At 36.8% G+C, this 19,767-nt stretch overlaps 1 protein-coding gene across 8 annotated transcripts in view; it reads left to right on the top strand.

The window, feature by feature from the left end:
* Positions 1–19,767, top strand: part of PPP3CC (protein phosphatase 3 catalytic subunit gamma) — a 110,723-nt gene that overhangs the window by 76,148 nt on the left and 14,808 nt on the right. For 4 of the 8 annotated variants that reach the window (XM_025463132.3, XM_025463130.3, XM_049100935.1 and 1 more), the window contains 5 exons: positions 372–449; positions 567–661; positions 5,086–5,211; positions 5,936–6,007; positions 19,189–19,215. In XM_025463132.3, the coding sequence (XP_025318917.3) occupies positions 372–449; positions 567–661; positions 5,086–5,211; positions 5,936–6,007; positions 19,189–19,215 (398 nt within the window). The remainder of the gene's footprint in view (positions 1–371; positions 450–566; positions 662–5,085; positions 5,212–5,935; positions 6,008–19,188; positions 19,216–19,767) is intronic. The other 4 variants (XM_049100939.1, XM_035717186.2, XM_049100938.1 and 1 more) reach the window with 1 other exon arrangement.

Below are 19,767 nucleotides of genomic sequence, written 5' to 3'. Positions count from 1 at the left end.
TGCTCAGCAGGGAGCCTGCTTCCATTCTCCCTCTGCCCCTCCTCCCTCTACCTCTGCCCCTCCCCTGCACCCTTGCTTGGGCTCTCTTGCTCTCTCAAAAATAAATAAATTCTTTAAAAAAGTAATAAAAAATAAGGGGTACCTGGGTGGCTCAATCAGTTATGTCTACCTTCGGCTCAAGTTATGATCTCCGGGTCCTGGGATTGAGCCCCCCATCGGGCTCCATGCTCAGTGGAGAGTCTGCTTCTCTCTCTCCCTCTGTGCTCGCTCTCTTTCTCTCTCTCAAATAAATAAATAAAATCTTTAAAAATAATAAAATAAAAGACAATTGTTTTAGTTCTCGGTTTATGTTTTCTAATTTTCTTTTTCAGTTACCCTGCAGTTTGTGAATTTTTGCAGAACAATAATTTGTTATCAATAATCAGAGCCCATGAAGCCCAGGATGCTGGGTAAGTTATATTAAAACTGTACCAAAAAATAATAATAATAAAAAAATAAAACTATACCAATTATCATGGTCGAGTTTTTGCCTTTAATATCAAGACAGATTATTATCTCTCTTCCAGGTATCGAATGTACAGGAAGAGCCAAACGACAGGCTTTCCATCACTCATTACAATTTTCTCTGCCCCCAATTACCTAGATGTCTATAATAATAAAGGTAAAGGAGTCCAGTGATATTTGAATTTGAATTTGTGAGTAAATGTGAGCTCTAGTTTAATTATATGTATGTATATATATTTTATATATATATATAAATTTTAAATAAGAAAAGAGGCCTTAATTGAAACAAGGGCCAAGGAACTTAGAATTTAGGCTACTGCTTGGTTTTCATTTCCTAAGGATTATTGGGCTTTTTGTAAATATAAATAATGATCATAATAGGTCTGATGTATACTCCTGAATCAAAATATAAGAAGAATGGGGTGCCTGGTGGCTCAGTTGGTTGAGTTAGTCCATTGAGTCCGTGGCTCTTGGTTTCTGATCAGATCATGATCTCGTGGGTTGTGGGATTGAGCTCTGTGCTCAGCAGGGAGTCTATTTGAAGATTCTGTCTGTGTGCCTCCTCCCCACTCTTTCTCCCTCTCTCTGTAAAATAAATCTTTAAAAATACGTATATAAGAAGAAGTTATTTCAGGTTCATGTTAGAATAGTCATCATAAATTATTGCTTTTGGTGAATTTAATTTATTTGTAACAGTATCTCAATAAAATGTCACTGGTATTTTAATGTTTGTAAATTATTAAGCTGTTTTTGCTTTTTGTGAATGATAGAGGTAGAATGAATACTGTATAACAAGTCAGAAAAATCATTTTAGTCCAAGCCCCACCATAAACCAATAGTGTGACTTTAAATAAGTCACATAATTTTTCTAAGCCTCAGTTTCCCATATAAACAAAGAGGGAAAAAATAAAAAATAAACAAAGAGGATTAAATATAAACATGCTTGCAATCCAGAAATTCTCATTCTTATACTTTATCCTATTGAAATTTTTTACTTTTACATATGCCCAATGTAGGGCTTGAACTCATGACCCTGAGATCAAGAGTTGCATACTCTACTGATGGAGCCAGCGAAGTACCCTGAAATTTTTTTAAAAAAATTTTTTATGATTCATAATTTGTAAGTATCAGGGCAAAATTCCTCTGTAATATCCTCTGTAACATGCCTCTGTGTAACTATTTTGTCGTTTACAAAGTATGACTATAAAATAATAGAACTTCCTTACAAACATGCTGGAACATATATATCCAAGTGAGTATTGTCCCTTCACAGTAGTTACCTTGGAAAGGTATATGCTTATTCCAACAATGCTGCCATTGTTCAAAACGTTTTTGGAACTCCTCTTTTGGCATTGCCTTCAGAGTCTGCGACACATTCTTTTGATTATCCTCAGTGATGGGAAATCTTCGTCCTTTGAGGGTGGATTTGATTTTTGGAACAGCCAAAAGTCATTCGGAGTCAAGACTGGTGAATAAGGTGAGTGATCAAGCTAGATGCTACCATTTGGGGTCAGAAACAAGGTATGATTATAGGGTAATGAGACTGGTTTTTCTTGTGTTGCTTATAAAATAGGTTTGGAGGCGATTCCAAAAGAGGAGTTCCAAAAATGTTTTGAGTAATGGCAGCATCTTTGGATTAAATATACAGTAAGGGAGCAAGGTATATTGAAAAGAGTACTAAGCTAGGAATCAGAAATTCTAGTCTAGTCCTGCTTCACTTTTAAATTCACAGTTAACATGACAATTTCACATTTAAGAAGACATTTAACTTCTCTGAGCCTCAGTGTATCTTTAAAATAGGGTTATTGAAGATAAGTTGGAACAATAAAAATAAACATTAAAAGCATCTGTCAAACTCTGAAATTGCTATGATACTATAACATTTTACTGTTATTGTACCTAGTGTGATTACATTGGAGGACCATACTCATCTCATATATAAGGTCTGGTGTGTTTGTAGTTGGTGGTTTTTAAGTCTCATTACTTTATAGTCATACCTTGTATATGCAGCTGGGGAGTCAAGTTTAAAAGAAATCCACAGTATACTAACTATGTAGCCTTTTTAAAGGGAAACTGAGGAATGACACATCTCACTTCAGTCTGATTTGAATCAGTCATCTCAGGGTCCTTCAGTGGCTTACTATCCATTTAAAAAAAAAAAAAACTTCTTTAAGTTCTCTCTTAGCGGGGATCCCTGGGTGGCGCAGTGGTTTGGCGCCTGCCTTTGGCCCAGGGTGCGATCCTGGAGACCCGGGATCAAATCCCACGTCGGGCTCCCTGTGCATGGAGCCTGCTTCTCCCTCTGCCTCTGCCTCTGCCTCTGTCTCTGCCTCTCTCTCTCTCTCTCTCTCTCTCTCTCTCTCTCTCTCTGTATGACTATCATAAATAAATAAAAAAATTAAAAAAAAAGTTCTCTCTTAGCTGTATAATTTTTTACATCTCGTCATTCTTTTCTGAGTCTTACCTATCCTGCAACACTCTGCTTCTCCCTAACTCCATTCTTTCTTATTTCCTCTTCCTACTATTCCCAATATGTTAGACTTAGTTTTGTTCTTATTTCTTCCATTATGAATGGTATGTACTGCTTGTATTGGTCACTTCTTCAAGGACACTTCCTGGCCCTAGTTCTTATATTTGTGAGAAGACGTTCCCTTGTCCCTTGTTAAACCTCTCTAGGAAGAGTGTCTGTTGACTGCACAGTGGATTTATCAGTGTGCTCACCTGAAGCATGGCACCCAACATAGCAGTCACTTCACTTACTCACTAAATACCCTAGCTCATTTTCTGCCCCCTTCTAACCTGGTTTTGATCTTGATTATTCCTTTAGTGAACTTTTAAATTCATAGTCATTCTACCAGAGTTTTCTGTTGACTGATACAATTGGTAACTTTATTTTAAACATTCTTATTTTCCTTGGTTGTTTCTCAAACTTTTTTTTTCTTTTTTTAAGAAAAACACAGTGGCATCTGAAACAATATCTGCTGGTACTCATTTACTCCCCATCCAAGTACCTCTTTCTTGAAAATGACAGCCCTCTCCCCCTTTCCTTTCTCTCTTTCTTCTCCTGTTGCTCTTCTTTCTTGCATATTGGTACCAACAAGTATTCCTTAGTTCCAGTGATTATGTGAAAGATCCTTAAGTCATGATTTTTAAAGATTTCTATTTTCATTTTTTTGTGTCTACTGGGAACATACCCAAAAGCAATTTTTTATACTCTCATTTCTAATCACCCACTAGAAAGACCCACTTCTCACTTCTTTTTCCTGTATAGATTGAGGGAAATGCTGAATAATTATAAATTCATCTAACCTAAATAAAATACATGTATATGAAAATAATGGGACATGTATATCATATCCAGTGTTAGGTTTTTAAGAGCAGGAGATCCAGGGGATCCCTGGGTGGCGCAGCGGTTTGGCGCCTGCCTTTGGCCCAGGGCGCGATCCTGGAGACCCGGGATCAAATCCCACATCAGGCTCCCGGTGCATGGAGCCTGCTTCTCCCTCTGCCTATGTCTCTGCCTCTCTCTCTGTCTCTCTGTGACTATCATAAATAAATAAAAATTAAAAAAAAAAAATTAAAAAAAAAAAAGAGCAGGAGATCCTACTTTAATGTGTTTTCTTTATAATCCATGGTGTACATTTTAGACACTCAGAAACTTAAATTTTGAGCATACGAGGCTATCCTTTAATAAGCAAAGAAACAGAAACTAGGAAATGACCTATACCTGTCATTTCTGGAGTACTTCATAATACCTGATTCTATTTATGATCACATAAATACTACTTCAAATAGACTCCCTGCTGAGCACAGTAAGAGTAAAGAGAATAATGCCAACAACATTGCAGTGCTTGTGCTCATGGTAAAGTCTAAGAAATTGGATTTTAAAACTTAAAATATAAAGAAAATTAGTTTGGTACCAAAGTATGTATACAAATACATGAACTGGTTAATTTAAACATTTATACAGTGCTAGCAATATAGTGATTCTGTATAGGAGAGGTGGATATTTCTTAGTCCTTTATATAATATGCAGAGATGATTTAATCTACTTTTGAGCCTTGTAAATTGGTTCAGGTTTACCATCTGCATTCCCCTCTATGAATTGATAATTGCTATGTTATAAGCTCCCAGACAGTTTATAAAGTCTTTGGCTCTGGGTAATGACTAGCAAAACGAGCTGTGTTCACTTAATGAAAAATGTTTGTCTTCAAAAGAAAGCTGTAATTGTAACCATTTGTCCTATAAAGGGAAATTATGACAACATTTTTCTAATGTGGAACCTGAGATTTCTATAGACAGTTACTGTGCAGTGACCCTTTGAAGTTTCAAAATTCAGTTTCTTTTGTACTTTTATTATATGAGATCTTCAGGTAACTTTGTTCATTGGGATAATTCTCAAAAGAATGAACTGTGTAAAATGCTTTAAGATTTTCCATCTGTTCTTAAATACTGAGTTCTGAATTTACAAATGGAAAGTAAGCTCATGAATTCTGTTTAGTAGGTACACAGCTATACAAAGCATACCAGTTGCCATGTCGTGTTCTTCTGTACCAGACTTTCCTGCCTTTTCCTTTTTAGCTGCTGTGTTAAAATATGAAAACAATGTCATGAATATCAGGCAGTTTAACTGTTCTCCACACCCCTACTGGCTTCCAAACTTTATGGATGTTTTCACTTGGTCTTTGCCTTTTGTTGGGGAAAAAGGTAAGAGAACCGGATTATCGTCTTAATTAGTAATGGAACACACTTTTATATTTGCCTGAGCCCCCTGATTCAGAAATGTTTTTCTTAAACTTATAGAAGTAAAAAAATAATAAAAATAAGAATAATAAAGTTATCAGAAATATTTTCTAATTTTCTTCTTGACAAAGATTTTTGAGTGGCACTTAATTGGTTTTTAAATTATAGTTCTAGTCAATTATGCTCATCTTATTATAAATATCAATTTAAAGTAGCTATCCAGCTATGACCAGGATGTTAAAATAGCATAAATCACCGCACCTTTCCTTCAGTATTTATTCAGTGATAAAGAAATATAAATAGGAAATATTGTCCTGTAAATTTTATTTGTGCACCTATACAAGTAAGCTATGCAAATATAAAATAAATCTGTCTTTGTAAAATGGGAGGAAATCTTTTTGTGTACACATCAGTGAGGAAAAGGTTCTGGACAGCAGTTCCATGGAACCAAGTAATTATGCAATCAAATCTTCAAAGACCTGACCTTTACTGAAGCAAGTAATTTCCCCAAATTCTTTATAAATCTGAAAGTCTAGATTTAATGTGACTTTTTATAATTATTCTTAATAGCATTATGATAAATAATTTTTGTTTATTTAACATGTATTTTACTTAGACATCCACATCATTGTAGAAAGACTATCTTACTAATTGTACAAATTCTGGGTTATTTTCTCTTCTCATACAGTCACAGAGATGCTGGTCAACATTCTCAACATCTGTTCTGACGATGAATTGATCTCTGATGATGAAATTGAAGGTAAACTTGCCTTTTTCTCATTTGAACTAGAAACAGAAATTTTAGCTTTGGTTTTAGTTTGTTTTGAGTAATTTTCTGTGTCTTGTTAAAAACAGAATTGTGTGTATTACAGAAAAATAAAATTTGAAAAATGCAGGAAACCATAAATAACAAAAAAGTTACCTATAATTCTACCATCTTATAGATAGCGACTGTTCATATCCTAATGTAATATTGGGTGACCTTTTATCTTTGCATATATTTTCCCCCTCTTTTTCCTTTTTAACAAAAAGGTCATATATTAGTATCACAAACATTTATAGTTTTTTTATAGACTAATTTTTAATAGTTACTTAGTTGTCTTTATTGATGATTTGTTTTAATCAATCTCCTGCTGTTGGATATTGGATTTTTTCTAACTTTTTAAAAACCGTACAGTTTTGAAAATTCTTACAGATAAATCTTTATACATTCTGTCAATAACCAATATTTATTACATGCCTACTATTAGTACTATTTAGGTCCTTGCATGCAATAAGCTTATATTCTAGTGGTGGGAAGACAAACAATAAATAAGTGCAAGTCAGATGTTGATACATGATACGAAAGAAAGGGGGAAACATTAAGAAATTGAGAATAACATTTTCTTGTTTTCACAGGATAAACTTCTAGAAATTGAATATCTGTGTTAATTAGTATTTACAACTTTAAATCAGATACAGATAACTTCTTGGAAGGCTATACCAGATTACATTTTTTTGTGTATGATGCATAGTTCATGTGTACTCTCCAATACTGTTTATTACCATTTTTATGTCTGGTGTTTTTAAAATTTTAATTTGTATATTTATGATGACTGATGAACAGTTTTTTTAATTGACCACATGTATTTTTCTTTTGTGAATCGTCAATTCATTCCTTTTGCCCATTTTCTTACTGGGTTATGTGCATGTTTGTTTTTTGCTTTCTTCTTCTTAGCTGTGTGAGGGATCTTTATATAGTAACATTTTGTTAGATATGTAGCCATGTATTTTTTTGTCTAGTATGTTGTGGGAGGTTTGATTTTAAAGATAGGTCCTAATTTATCTGAGAATGTAGAAGATTCTGGAAAGGTGGTGGCTCCTAAGTTCAAACCTCTGGCTGTCTCATTTTCCAAGCTCTGTGCTGAAGTGACTTACTCACCTGTTAGGATAAACCATCTATGTAGTGGAAAAAGCCTAGCTTACTTTGGGCAGATAGAGAGGAGTTCTAAACATCCTTATGTTTTAGATTCCACATGAGGGTGAAGAGCAGATGGAGCATAGCTTGTGAGTATCTTTATATATGAGATAGGAGATCACTATAAGGAACCAGTTCTTGAGGAAATAGTATAGACAAGAGGAGATTAAAACAAAAAAAGCATTTAAGTTAGGGATAGATAAAATATGTAAGAAATAGATGTAATAGAATTTGTATTAAAATCTTTGTGCAGGGATCCCTGGGTGGCGCAGCGGTTTGGCGCCTGCCTTTGGCCCAGGGCGCGATCCTGGAGACCCGGGATCGAATCCCACATTGGGCTCCCGGTGCATGGAGCCTGCTTCTCCCTCTGCCTGTGTCTCTGCCTCTCTCTCTCTCTCTCTCTGTGACTATCATAAATAAATAAAAATTTAAAAAAATAAAAAAATAAAAAAAATAAAAAATAAAAATCTTTGTGCATATAGAAATTATTGTGAATGCTAATTGTATGCACTAAGAAAGGATTCTTAATTACCATAAAGATATGCTTACAAAATTATGCCAAAAATTGTATATGGAATATATATATTAAAATATTGTCATAATAGCAACAGATTCAAAATAATCTAAATGTCCCTCAGTGGAGAAGTGGGTAATTCAAGTATGACATACCCATATGATAGATTCAATACATAACATTATTTTCCTTATGCAAGACTCCTTTTCCTCCTTCTTTTCTAGTTAGCTCTTGTTCAGCTTATTATAACATTCTCATGGAAGACCTTTCTGACCTCCCTGACTAGATCTAATACCCCTGTCATGCTGTGTCATATCACCATGTCCCTCTCCTTACCATTTACTAGAATGGTAATTTTGCATTTATTTATATTAATATAAGATTAATATATTTTACTCCCACTCAACTATAAACCCCCTAAGGGCTAGGACACAGTTGGTTTTTGCTCACCAAGAGAGCCCTAAAGCCTAGTGTAGTGTAATGAGCATGGTAAGTAAACATTTCTTGAGTTAGATTGAGTGATATGAAGGGCAACTATTAAAAAGAGAATGGAGTAGAGCTTTTGGTGCTAATATGGAAAATTTATTAGATATTCTGTTAAGTGCAAAAGTAAATGAATAGAATCCTCTCCCATTTTTTACAGGGTGTGTAGCCATAAGCTGATATGTGCTTTTTAATTTTTTATGAAAGGAAATGAAGAATAACCTTTTAGGTTATGATGGTGAATTGAACATACTTCTAATTCCATTCCTTTCTGAAGCTACACTAAAACCACATACAATTTTAGTGATATAAACTAAAGATTTCTACTTTAATAATGCTATAATAGATCGTTTAAATCAATCCTGACTTAAGATAACTGTAAAAGCTAGACACAGTATTTTAAAATTTGCTTTAAAGGCATTCAGAAAGCTAATGAAGTAAAATAATTACCAAGAGACTTGAAAGAAGGCATAAATCAGAGAGGTAAAACCAAAATTTGGAACTATTTCTCTCCTGGAGATATTCATGAATTTCAAAAGAAGGGGCTAAGAGGTTAAGCAGCCCTCTTGATAGAAGCTAAGAAATTAGGGCTTGTATTATCTGGGTGTCTTAGTTGGTTGGGCATCCAACTCTTTTTTTTTTTTTTTTTTTAATTTTTATTTATGATAGGCACACAGTGAGAGAGAGAGAGGCAGAGACACAGGCAGAGGGAGAAGCAGGCTCCATGCACCGGGAGCCCGATGTGGGATTCGATCCCGGGTCTCCAGGATCGCGCCCTGGGCCAAAGGCAGGCGCCAAACCGCTGCGCCACCCAGGGATCCCTGGCATCCAACTCTTGATCTCAGATCGGCTCTTGGTCTTGGGGTTGTGAGTTCAAGCCCAGTGTTAGGCTAGGTATGGAGTCTAGGTTAAAAAAAAGTTAGGGCTTCATGGCTCGCTAAGGATGATGTGAATGCTGATAAGTTTCTGCTCTTTGGCTTGGGACTCCAGAACGTTGCATCTATTTAAGAGTCAAGGTGAACTGGAAGCAGAACAGCCCTGAAAGGGACTACAGTTTACCCTCAAATCATTTTAATCCATGAAATTTATTCATTCATTCATTCATTCACTCACTCATTCATTCGTTCATTCGAGACAGAGAGAGAGAGAGGCAGAGACACAAGCAGAGGGAGAAGCAGGCTCCACTCAGGAAGCCTGATGTGGGACTCAATCCCTGGTCTCCAGGATCACACCCTGGGCTGAAGGCACTGCTAAACCGCTGAGCCACCCAGGCTGCCCTAATCCATGAAATTTAAATAAAGTAGCCCAGATGCCTGGCAAAAGTAAACCTCTCTATACTAAGATAACATCATGTAGAACTTTAAATTACTACAAATAGTCTTTCAAATATAATATGTGACTCACAACCAAAAATAACAAGGCTTATGAGGAAATATAACATAAATGAGAACCAACAGAAACAGAAAAAAAAAAAAAAAAAAAAAAAAAAACAGATGCTAGGTTCTCCAGACATTGGCTTTATCAGACTGAACTTTAAAATAACTATGCTGAGGCACCTGGGTGGCTCAGTGGGTTAAGCATCTGCTTTTGGGTCAGGTCATGATCCCAGCCAGGGTTCTGACATCGAGCCCCATGTCAGGCTCCCAGCTCAGCGGGGAATCTGCTTCTCCCTCTCCCTCTGCCTGCTGCTCCCTCTGCCTGTGCATTCTCTGTCAAATAAATAAATAAGCTCTTTCATCATAAAATAAAATAACTATGCTAAAAACCAAACCTAAACAATGTATACTATGTTCAAGAACGTAAAAAACTGGGATCCCTGGGTGGCGCAGCGGTTTGGCGCCTGCCTTTGGCCCAGGGCGCGATCCTGGAGACCCGGGATCAGATCCCACGTCGGGCTCCCAGTGCATGGAGCCTGCTTCTCCCTCTGCCTGTGTCTCTGCCTCTCTCTCTCTGTGTGACTATCATAAATAAATAAAAATTAAAAAAAAAAGAACATAAAAAACTAGGTTTAAAATTTTGGCAGGAAATTGTGAATTATAAAAGCAGAGCTGATAAGCACTGAAAGAAAATGCTAGGAATGAAAAGTAAAATAAATTTTAAAATTGTGAAAGATGAATTAACAGATTCAGTAAAGCTAAATAAAGAATAAATGAACTAGACATTAGTTTGGAAAAGAAATTCAGAATGAAATCAATAGAAAAAATAAAATATGAAAAAAAGCCCAAGAAGCAGAAGATACAGTAATAGGCTTATCATCTTTGTGTTTGGAGTCCCAGAAGAGACAGAATGGGATAGAATCACTATTTGAAGAGATAATGGTTAATAATTTTCTAAAATTGACAAGACATTAAGCCACAGATTGAAGAAGCTCTGTAAACCAAAGTAGAATAAATACGAAAAAGAAGTAACACCTAAGCACAACATAGTAAAAATGCTTCGGATGACAAAGAAAAAAACCTTTTTTTTTTTTTTTTTTTAAGATTTTATTTATTTATTCTTGAGAGACACCAAGAGAGGCAGAAACATAGATAGGGGGAGAAGCAGGCTCTTTGCAGGGAGCCCGATGTAGGACTCGATCCCCAGACCCAGATTCACACCCTGAGCCAAAGGCAACTCAACTGTGAGCCACCCAGGCATCCCACAAAGAAAAAAATCTTAAAGCAGCCAGGGAAAAAAAGAGATTACTTTCAAAAGAGATCAATTTAACTGACAGTAGGAGCAAGAAAAATGGAATAACATATTCAAAGCACTGAAAGATGATAATTGGTAACCTGGAGACCTAGCAGAAATACCTTTAAGAGTGAAGAGAAAATAAGCATTTTTCAGATATCCCTTCCTTAAAATATTTACTTAGAGAATTACCAAGAGACCCACACTAAAATCTTTTAAAAATTAAATTAAATTAAAAAAAAAAAAAGATGTTACGGCAGCCCCGGTGGCGCAGCGGTTTAGCGCTGCCTGCAGCCCGGGGCGTGATCCTGGAGGACCAGGATCGAGTCCCATGTCGGGCTCCCTGCATGGAGCCTGCTTCTCCCTCTGCCTGTCTCTGCCTCTCTTTCTCTCTCTCTCTCAATAAATAAATTAGTTAATAATAAAAATAAAAAATTTAAAAAATTTAAAAAAGATGTAATAATTTTAAGTGTGTATGCAATGACTTAATAATATGGCTTCATAATATATAAAACAAAAAATAGCAGTATAATGAAAAAAATATTCACAGCAATGGTGGAAGAAATGAACAAATATCTCTCAGTAATTGATGGAACAAGCAGACAAAATTAGAAACATTGTAGAAGATTACAATGTAATTAATGAACTTGACCTAATGGACATATAAAGAACACTGCATCCAAGAGGTGCTGAAATACACCTTTTTATTATTTTATTTTATTTTATTTTATTTTATTTTATTTTATATTTTATTTTATTTTATTTTTTAAAGACTTTTTATTTATTTATTCATGAGAGACACACAGAGAGAGGGGCAGACACACAGGCAGAGAGAGAAGCAGGCTCCACGCAGGGAGCCCAACGTGTGACTCGATCCTGGGCCACCGGGGCTGCCCAGAATACACCTTTTTAAACACACATAACATTTACAAAAATTGACCATGTACTGAGCTAAAAGCAAGTTTCAGATGTCAAAATATTTAATATTTAAAATCATAATTACTATATGTTCTTTGACCATATATAGTTAATATACAAATCAATAATAAAAAGGTAATCTAGAACACTCCTATATTTTAGGAGATTTAAAAATATATGTGGGGTGCCTGGGTGGCTAAGTTGGTTAAGCGTCCCATTTGTGATTTTGGCTCAAGTCATAATTTCATGGGTCATGAGATCGAGCTCCAGTTGAGCTTTAGTCGGGGAGTCTGCTTGAGATTCTCTTCCCTCTGCCCCTCCCCCCACTCACACACTCTCCTTCCCTCTCTCTAAAATAAGTGAATCTGGGATCCCTGGGTGGCGCAGCGGTTTGGCGCCTGCCTTTGGCCCAGGGCGTGATCCTGGAGACCCGGGATCGAATCCCACGTCGGGCTCCTGGTGCATGGAGCCTGCTTCTCCCTCTGCCTGTGTCTCTGCCTCTCTCTCTCTCTCTCTCTCTCTCTCTCTCTCTGTATGACTACCATAAATAAATAAAAAATAAAATAAAATATTTAAAAAAATAAAATAAAATAAGTGAATCTTTAAAGTATATATATTATATACACATATATACATACATACAAACAAACACTTGATACCTGCTCTGCTGGCTGGCTGGCTCAGTTGGTGGAACAGTTGGTGATTCTTAATCTCAGGGTCATGAGTTCAAACCCTACATTGGGGCTGGAGCTTACTTACCTACTTATGTACTTACTTACTTACTTTATTTATTTATAGATTTTATTTTATTTATTCATGAGAGACAGAGAGAGAGGCAGAGACACAGGCAGAAGGAGAAGCAGGCTCCCTCCAAGGAGGCTGATGTGGGACTCAATCCCAGATCCCGGGATCACACCTGAGCTGAAGGCAAATGCTCAACAGCTGAGCCACCCAGGCGTCCCTGGAGGTTACTTTAAAAAAAAAAAAAAAAGTATGTATACACACACACACACACACACACACACACACATGTGCATATACATACTTGATAACCAATGAGTCAAATAAGAAATCACATTGAAAATTTGAAAATATTTTGAGCTGAATGAAAATGAAAAGTAGTGCATATTAAAGTTTAAGGACAGGCAGCACACCAGGCAGGACTGGGCTTGGGGCTAGAGCCTGAACCTTGTGGCCATGTCAGCAGATACTCACTGGTTGACAGCTTCTGCTGTCTTCTGAGAGGAATTTAGTTATACTTGACTTTAAAGTAACAGGATGGTCCGAATTAAGTAAAAGAGATGCCATCCACAAAGAGTTCTTCAAAAATTTTAATCAAGTATTTGGCTTTATGTCCTGAGTCTGCCTCTCTCTGCCTCTCTCTGTGTCTCTCATGAATAAATAAATAAAATCTAGAGTGCCAGAGACACAGGCAGAGGGAGAAGCAGGCTCCATGCAGGGAGCCCAACGTCGGACTCAATCCCGGGTCTCCAGGATCAGGCCCTGGACTGAAGGCGGCGCTAAACCGCTGAGCCACCCAGGCTGCCCTAAATAAAAGCTTTAAACATAAAATAAAAATAAAATCAGTGCTTAAATACAAATTGATTTAAACTTGGGGGAAAAAAACAACAACATTTGGGGGATGTATCTAAAGCTGTGTTTAAATTTATAGTTTTAAATACATATACTGGAAAAGAAGAGAGGCAGAAAATCAGCATCCATCTCAAAAGGTTGACAAAAGGATAGACAGTACTTTAAACCTAAAGAAAATAGATGGAATAAAATAAAAAGTTAAGAATATTAGTTACAAAATAGGAAAAAAATACAGAGGTAGTAATACCAAAATGTGCTCGTTTAAAAGGGTAATAAAATTGATGGATCCTAGGTAAGATTTACCAAATAAACAAGATAAGACAAAAATTACCAATGGTAGTATTAAAAAATGTAGACATCAGACCCTATAGACTTTAAGAAAATAAAGTAAATTTATACCAATGAATTTTAAAACTTAGGTAAAATGGACAGATTCCTGAAAAATGTAGCTTATTCAAATTGACACAATATAGAAAATCTTTTTTTTTTAAGATTTATTTATTCATTTATTCATGATAGACACAGAGAGAGAGAGGCAGAGACACAGGAGGAGGGAGAAGCAGGCTCCATGCCGGGAGCCCGACGTGGGACTCGATCCTGGGACTCCAGGATCGCGCCCTAGGCCAAAGGCAGGCGCTAAACTGCTGAGCCACCCAGGGATCCCCAGAAAATCTTAATAATTACATGCCTACTAAGAAATAGGATCTGTAACTTAAAATCTTTCTAGGAAGAAAATTCCAGGTGAAGATAACTTTACCAACAAATGTACCAAACATTTAAGAAAGAAACAACACCAACCTTATACAAATTCCTCCTGAGAACAAAAAAGAAATGCTCCCCAGCTCATTTAGTGAGGCTGTTGTATAACTATGATACTAAAATGTGAAAGGACATTATTATATCTATATAATAATCCTAAGTAAATAATCCTAAACAAAACATCAAGAGATTCAAACTAACAATATACATAAAAGAATTATGCCTCCCAACCAAGTTGATTTATTCCAGAAATGTTGGAAGATTTGACATTCAGAATTCAGTCAGTAGGGATCCCTGGGTGGCGCAGTGGTTTGGCACCTGCCTTTGGCCCAGGGTGCGATCCTGGAGACCCGGGATCGAATCCCACATCGGGCTCTCGGTGCATGGAGCCTGCTTCTCCCTCTGCCTGTGTCTGCCTCTCTCTCTCTGTGACTATCATAAATAAATTAAAAAAAAAAAATTCAGTCAGTATATAGTAATGTAAGATCTTTTTTTTTTTTTTTTTTTGTAAGATCTTAATAATAGCGGGAACTGGGTGGAGAGTGTATGGGAACTCTATAGTGTCTTCACAACTTTGCTTAACATCTAAAACTATTCTTAAGAATTTTTATTTAAAACTGTATAATTCACTGCATTATAAAGGAGAAAAGTCATATCTTAGTAGATGTAGAAACAGCATTAAGAGTCATCATTCTTTTGCAATAGATATGTTAAACTCAGCTTACAAAGGAATTCCTTAATTTAACAAACATATCTATAAAAGCCTGTTGCAAACATCATATGGCAAAATATTGAAAGCTCTCCTTAGTGACTGGGAACAGACAAGAATGCCAGTATCAATACTTCTATACAATATCGTATCAGAAGTTGCACCCAATACAATAAGGCAGTAAAAAAGCAACATAGGGCATAAAGATTGGAAAGAGAGAAACAAAATTGTCATTATTTATAAATGATGTGATTGTGTGCAGAGAACACTTAAAAGAATCTATAGATTGTTAAAATCAACAAATGCATACAGCAGAACTGCTGGATACAAAATCGATAAGCAAAAATTATTTATATTTCTATTACCAGCAACAAACAAAATGAAATCTTAAAAGCATGCCATTTAGGATATCCTCCATAACAACAAATCTAGCAAGTAGTGTGTGATACCTCTGAACAACAAACTATAAAACATTATTAGAGAAATTATTTTTTTTTTTAGAAATTATTTTTTTTTTAAAGTTTTTTTTTTTTTAAGATTTTATTTATTTATTCATGATAGACAGAGAGAGAGAGGCAGAGGGAGAAGCAGGCTCCATGCCAGGAGCCCGATGCGGGACTCGATCCCAGGTCTCCAGGATCATGTCCTGGGCCAAAGGCAGGCACCAAACTGCTGAGCCACCCAGGGATCCCTAAAACATTATTAGAGAAATTAAAGGAGATCTAAACAAATGGAAAGAAATGTTCATTAATATTTGGAAACCTCAGTATTGGGCAGCCCTGGTGGCGCAGAGGTTTAGCGCCGCCTGCAGCCCAGGGCATGATCCTGGAGACCCTGGATCGAGTCCCACGTCGGGCTCTCTGCCTGGAGCCTGCTTCTCCCTCTGCCTGTGTCTCTGCCTCTCTCTCTATCTCTCTCTCTCTCTGTCTCTATGAATAAATAAATAAAATCTTAAAAAAAAAAAAAAGGAAACCTCAGTATTTAAAGATCTCAATTATTCCCACATTGATCTATGGATTTAGTACAAAGTCAAATATTAGCAGCCCATTCGATTCTAAAATTCCTATGGAGGGATGCCTGGGTGGCTCAGTGGTTGAGCACCTGCCTTTTGCTCAAGTCATGATCCTGGGATCCTGGGATTGAGTCCCGCATTGGGCTCCCCACAGGGAGCCTACTTCTCTGTCTGCCTCTGTCTCTGCCTCTTTCTCTGTGTCTCTCATGGGTAAGTAAAATCTTAAATAATAAATAAATAAACAAACAAATAAATAAAATTCATATGGAAATGCTGAGGATAGATTCTAAAATTTGTATGAAAATGCTACAGATAAGGTTCCAAAATTAGTATGGAAATAGCTTAAGTCTTGAAGAAGAACAAGGTGGGAGGACTTATTCTTCATATCAAGATTTACTATAAAGCTAGAGTAATTATAATTATTAATTCAAGGACAGATGAGCACTGAAACAGAACAGAGAACCCTGAAACATCACAACATATGTGGACACTTGGTTTACACCAGAGGTGGCACTACCAATAGTAGGAAAATGTTGTATTTTTAATAAGTGATTTGGGGATATCAGAAAAAATTATACCTGATCCATATCACATTTCAAGCCCCAGAATAATTTCCAGATGGATTAATACATTCAAATATGAAAGGCAAAACAGTAAAGCTTCTATTCTAGAATTTATAATATAGAATATCTTCATGGCTTTGGGGTAAAGGACAATTTCTTAGTGCGGACACAAAAAGCACTTACCATACAGGAAACTATTAATAAGTTGGACTACATTAAAATAAGAACTTATATTTATCAAAAGACCCTATTAAGAATGTGAAAAGACAAGGTACAGGGTGGTAGAGCATATTTGTAACACAATCAACAAAGAGCTCAGTTGCAGAATGTGTAAAGAACTGCAGGTCAGTTAGATGAGACTTGAACAAACACTTTACAAAAGAGAATATCAAAATGACCTGAAAAGATTTTCATCCACATTAGTAATTGTGAAAATGCAAATTAAAACCACAATGGATGATTCTGTACATCTGCTAGATTGGCTAAAATTAAAGGTGAATTACAGATAACACCAAATGGTGGCCTGGATGTGTAGCAACAGGAATGCTCATACACTGAAGTGTAAATTAGTATGTCCACTCTAGTGTCAGTAATGCCAAACTGTTGTCCAAAGTTGAACATATACATATCCAATAACTGAGCATTCTAATTCTTGGAATATACCTCACAGAAATAGCAGCAAGGAGAAATGCATCAGAATAGTCATAGCAGTCAAATTCACAATTGCCAAAAAATTGGAATCAGACCAAATACCACTGACAGTTAAAAGGGTAAATTGTGGCATATGTATACATAATAGAATTGTATACGATAATGACGATGGACTACAACAGGCAAAACACAGATCAGTCTTACAAACATAATGTTGAGGAGCACCTGGGTGGCTCAGTGGGCTAAGCGTCTGCCTTTGGCTCAGGTCATGATCCCAGGGTCCTGGGATTGAGCCCCACATCAGGCTCACTGCTCATCAAGGAGTCTCCTCTCTCTCCCTTTTTCCACCTCCTGCTCATGCTCTCTCTCACTATCTCTCTCAAATAAATAAAATCTTTAAATAAAAAACATAATGTTGAGGGCAGCCTGGGTGGCTCAGCGGTTTAGCGCCGCCTTCAGCCCAGGGTGTGATCTTGGAGACCCGGGATTGAGTCCCACATCGGGCTCCCTGCATGGAGCTGGCTTCTTCCTCTGCCTGTGTCTCTGCCTCTCTCTCTTTTTCTGTGTTTCTCTCATGAATAAATAAATAAAATCTTAAAAGAAAAAACAAAAACATAATGTTGAGCAAAAGAAGCCAGACACAAAAATATATATTTGATTGTTCCAATTACATAAAGTATAAAACAATGAAAACCATAGTGCTTGTGGATCCACACACACTTACATGGTAAAACTATAAAGAACAGCAAGAAAGTGATTTCAATAAGGGTCAAGAGAACGATTTTCTTTGGGAAGAAAGAGATTATATATCTGTATTTTGTACTTTTCTTTATGTTTCTCCTACTTGACAATAAAAAAGTTTTAAAAGTTACAAACCTATAAAAACATGAGATTTTTGCAGGACTTTTTAGAAGCTGGAAAACGAATGAATGTTCCTCACTTGGCTGATTCAAGAAAGCTGAAGTAATGGGGAATGCTGAGTTCCAGCACAGAATTCTCAAAAGGCAAAGGAATTGGTAGTAGGAGTTTTTAGAATTGGGGACTGTGGGCTGTGGGGAGGAGGGAGATGGTCACTGAGTTGAAATGAGACTAGATGGAAGCTATTTGAAAGGCAATTACAGGGCGTCTGAGTGGCTCAGTCGTTGAGCTTATGCCTTTGGCTCAGGTCATGATCCCGGGGTCCTGGGATCAAGTCCCACATCAGGCTCCCCACAGGGAGTCTGCTTCTCTCTCTGCCTGTGTGTATCTCTCATGAATAAATAAAATCTTAAAAGAAAAAGGCAATTAAGTCCTAGTTGTTACTGGGTAACTGCCTCACCTCCAGGTCTGGAGGTTAATCTCTAAAAAAAAATGTAAGCCAAAGAATTTCTGGATTAGGGGTACAACTGAAGATGTCAGTGCCGTGCCCGAGACATGTGAATTAAGTGGCCATGTATATCCTCAATACTGATACAGAGAACTCCCTCACAAAGTCCCACTCTGATCACTTCTGATAAAGCTGTCCACTCGGCAACTTGGAGAGCCTTGTAGGTCCCCATTCTCAGCCACAATCAGACTCCTGGGATTATATCAGGATAGTCTTGAAGAGAATCAACAACACAAACAGCAAAAAGCAATGTGAATGAATGTGAGATTCTGAAGAGAATACAAAATTGAAAAAGGGAAAGACTATAATATCTCCAAAAAGATGTAGGAAGATAGTAACAAAAATTAAACAAAAAATATACCTCTCTTAAGAGATTTGTAGGCTCTTCATATTGCCCTTTGTTTTGGTTCCCTGTTTTCAGTGTCATTTGTTTCCCAAACAGTATCTTTTTCTTTGTCTAATTTTATTTGCGTGACTTATGGGGGGACAGGGTATGTTGGATGACAACAAATGTGAATTAATGTAAAACTATAGACTTTTAAGAAATGGAAAATGCTAACAAGAATTCTGTAATTTAATACTGTCATGCTACCAAGGATGTCTCTTCTGAGCCGATAAAGATAGTAGCCTGCTTCTCTCATTGCATTTCATTTTGATTTTTTTTCTCTCTTCCATGTCAACTTAAATTTCTCTTGCCATATTTCTATCTTCATCTCCTTGTTTCTTGCTGTCTCTTCTCCCCGAAGATCACTACATTTCCAGCTATCGGAAAGGTATCCGACTAAAATGTGCTAAGAGCTTAATACCTGCTGTCTGTCCCACAACAGCCTATTAATTTTATTAGACTTTTTTAGTTGTAGTTGAATGATTTCAGAGAGGCTCTCCATCCTCCCTTTCTGTTTTAGTGTAAATGTTTTCTTTGTGCCTGCTGTATAATTCTGCAGAATATTGAGAGCTGAAGGGGCAAGGAAGGAGAGGCCATGTTTCTCTTTCTGACTTTTGAGTGCGGTCACCTGGTGCATGCCTGGACCTTGGCTTCATGTGTGAGCTGTTCCCTGAATCTTAGATGAGAAAAGGCCATACAATGTTGTGGTAGCTTTTTTAAAGAAGCCTCCCCCACCCCCATCATAACTGATATTGCACAGTTGTCTATGGTAGGAAGTAACTCACTGGTGTGTGAGTAAGTGAGGATTATAGAATGAAAGCAGCCCTCACTAAACTGAGGAGAGCTAGCTGTATGTTTGCCTGCAGAAGACAACTGCGTGAATCATCACTTGCCCTTTGGCAGGCCAAACCCTGCATCCTGAGGTGGCCCACAGCATTCT

The sequence above is a fragment of the Canis lupus genome, chromosome 25, assembly GCF_003254725.2.
Source record: "Canis lupus dingo isolate Sandy chromosome 25, ASM325472v2, whole genome shotgun sequence".
Lineage (NCBI taxonomy): Eukaryota > Metazoa > Chordata > Mammalia > Carnivora > Canidae > Canis > Canis lupus.
Note: the sequence above shows the minus strand (reverse complement) of the source record. Positions and strands in the feature narration are given on the sequence as shown.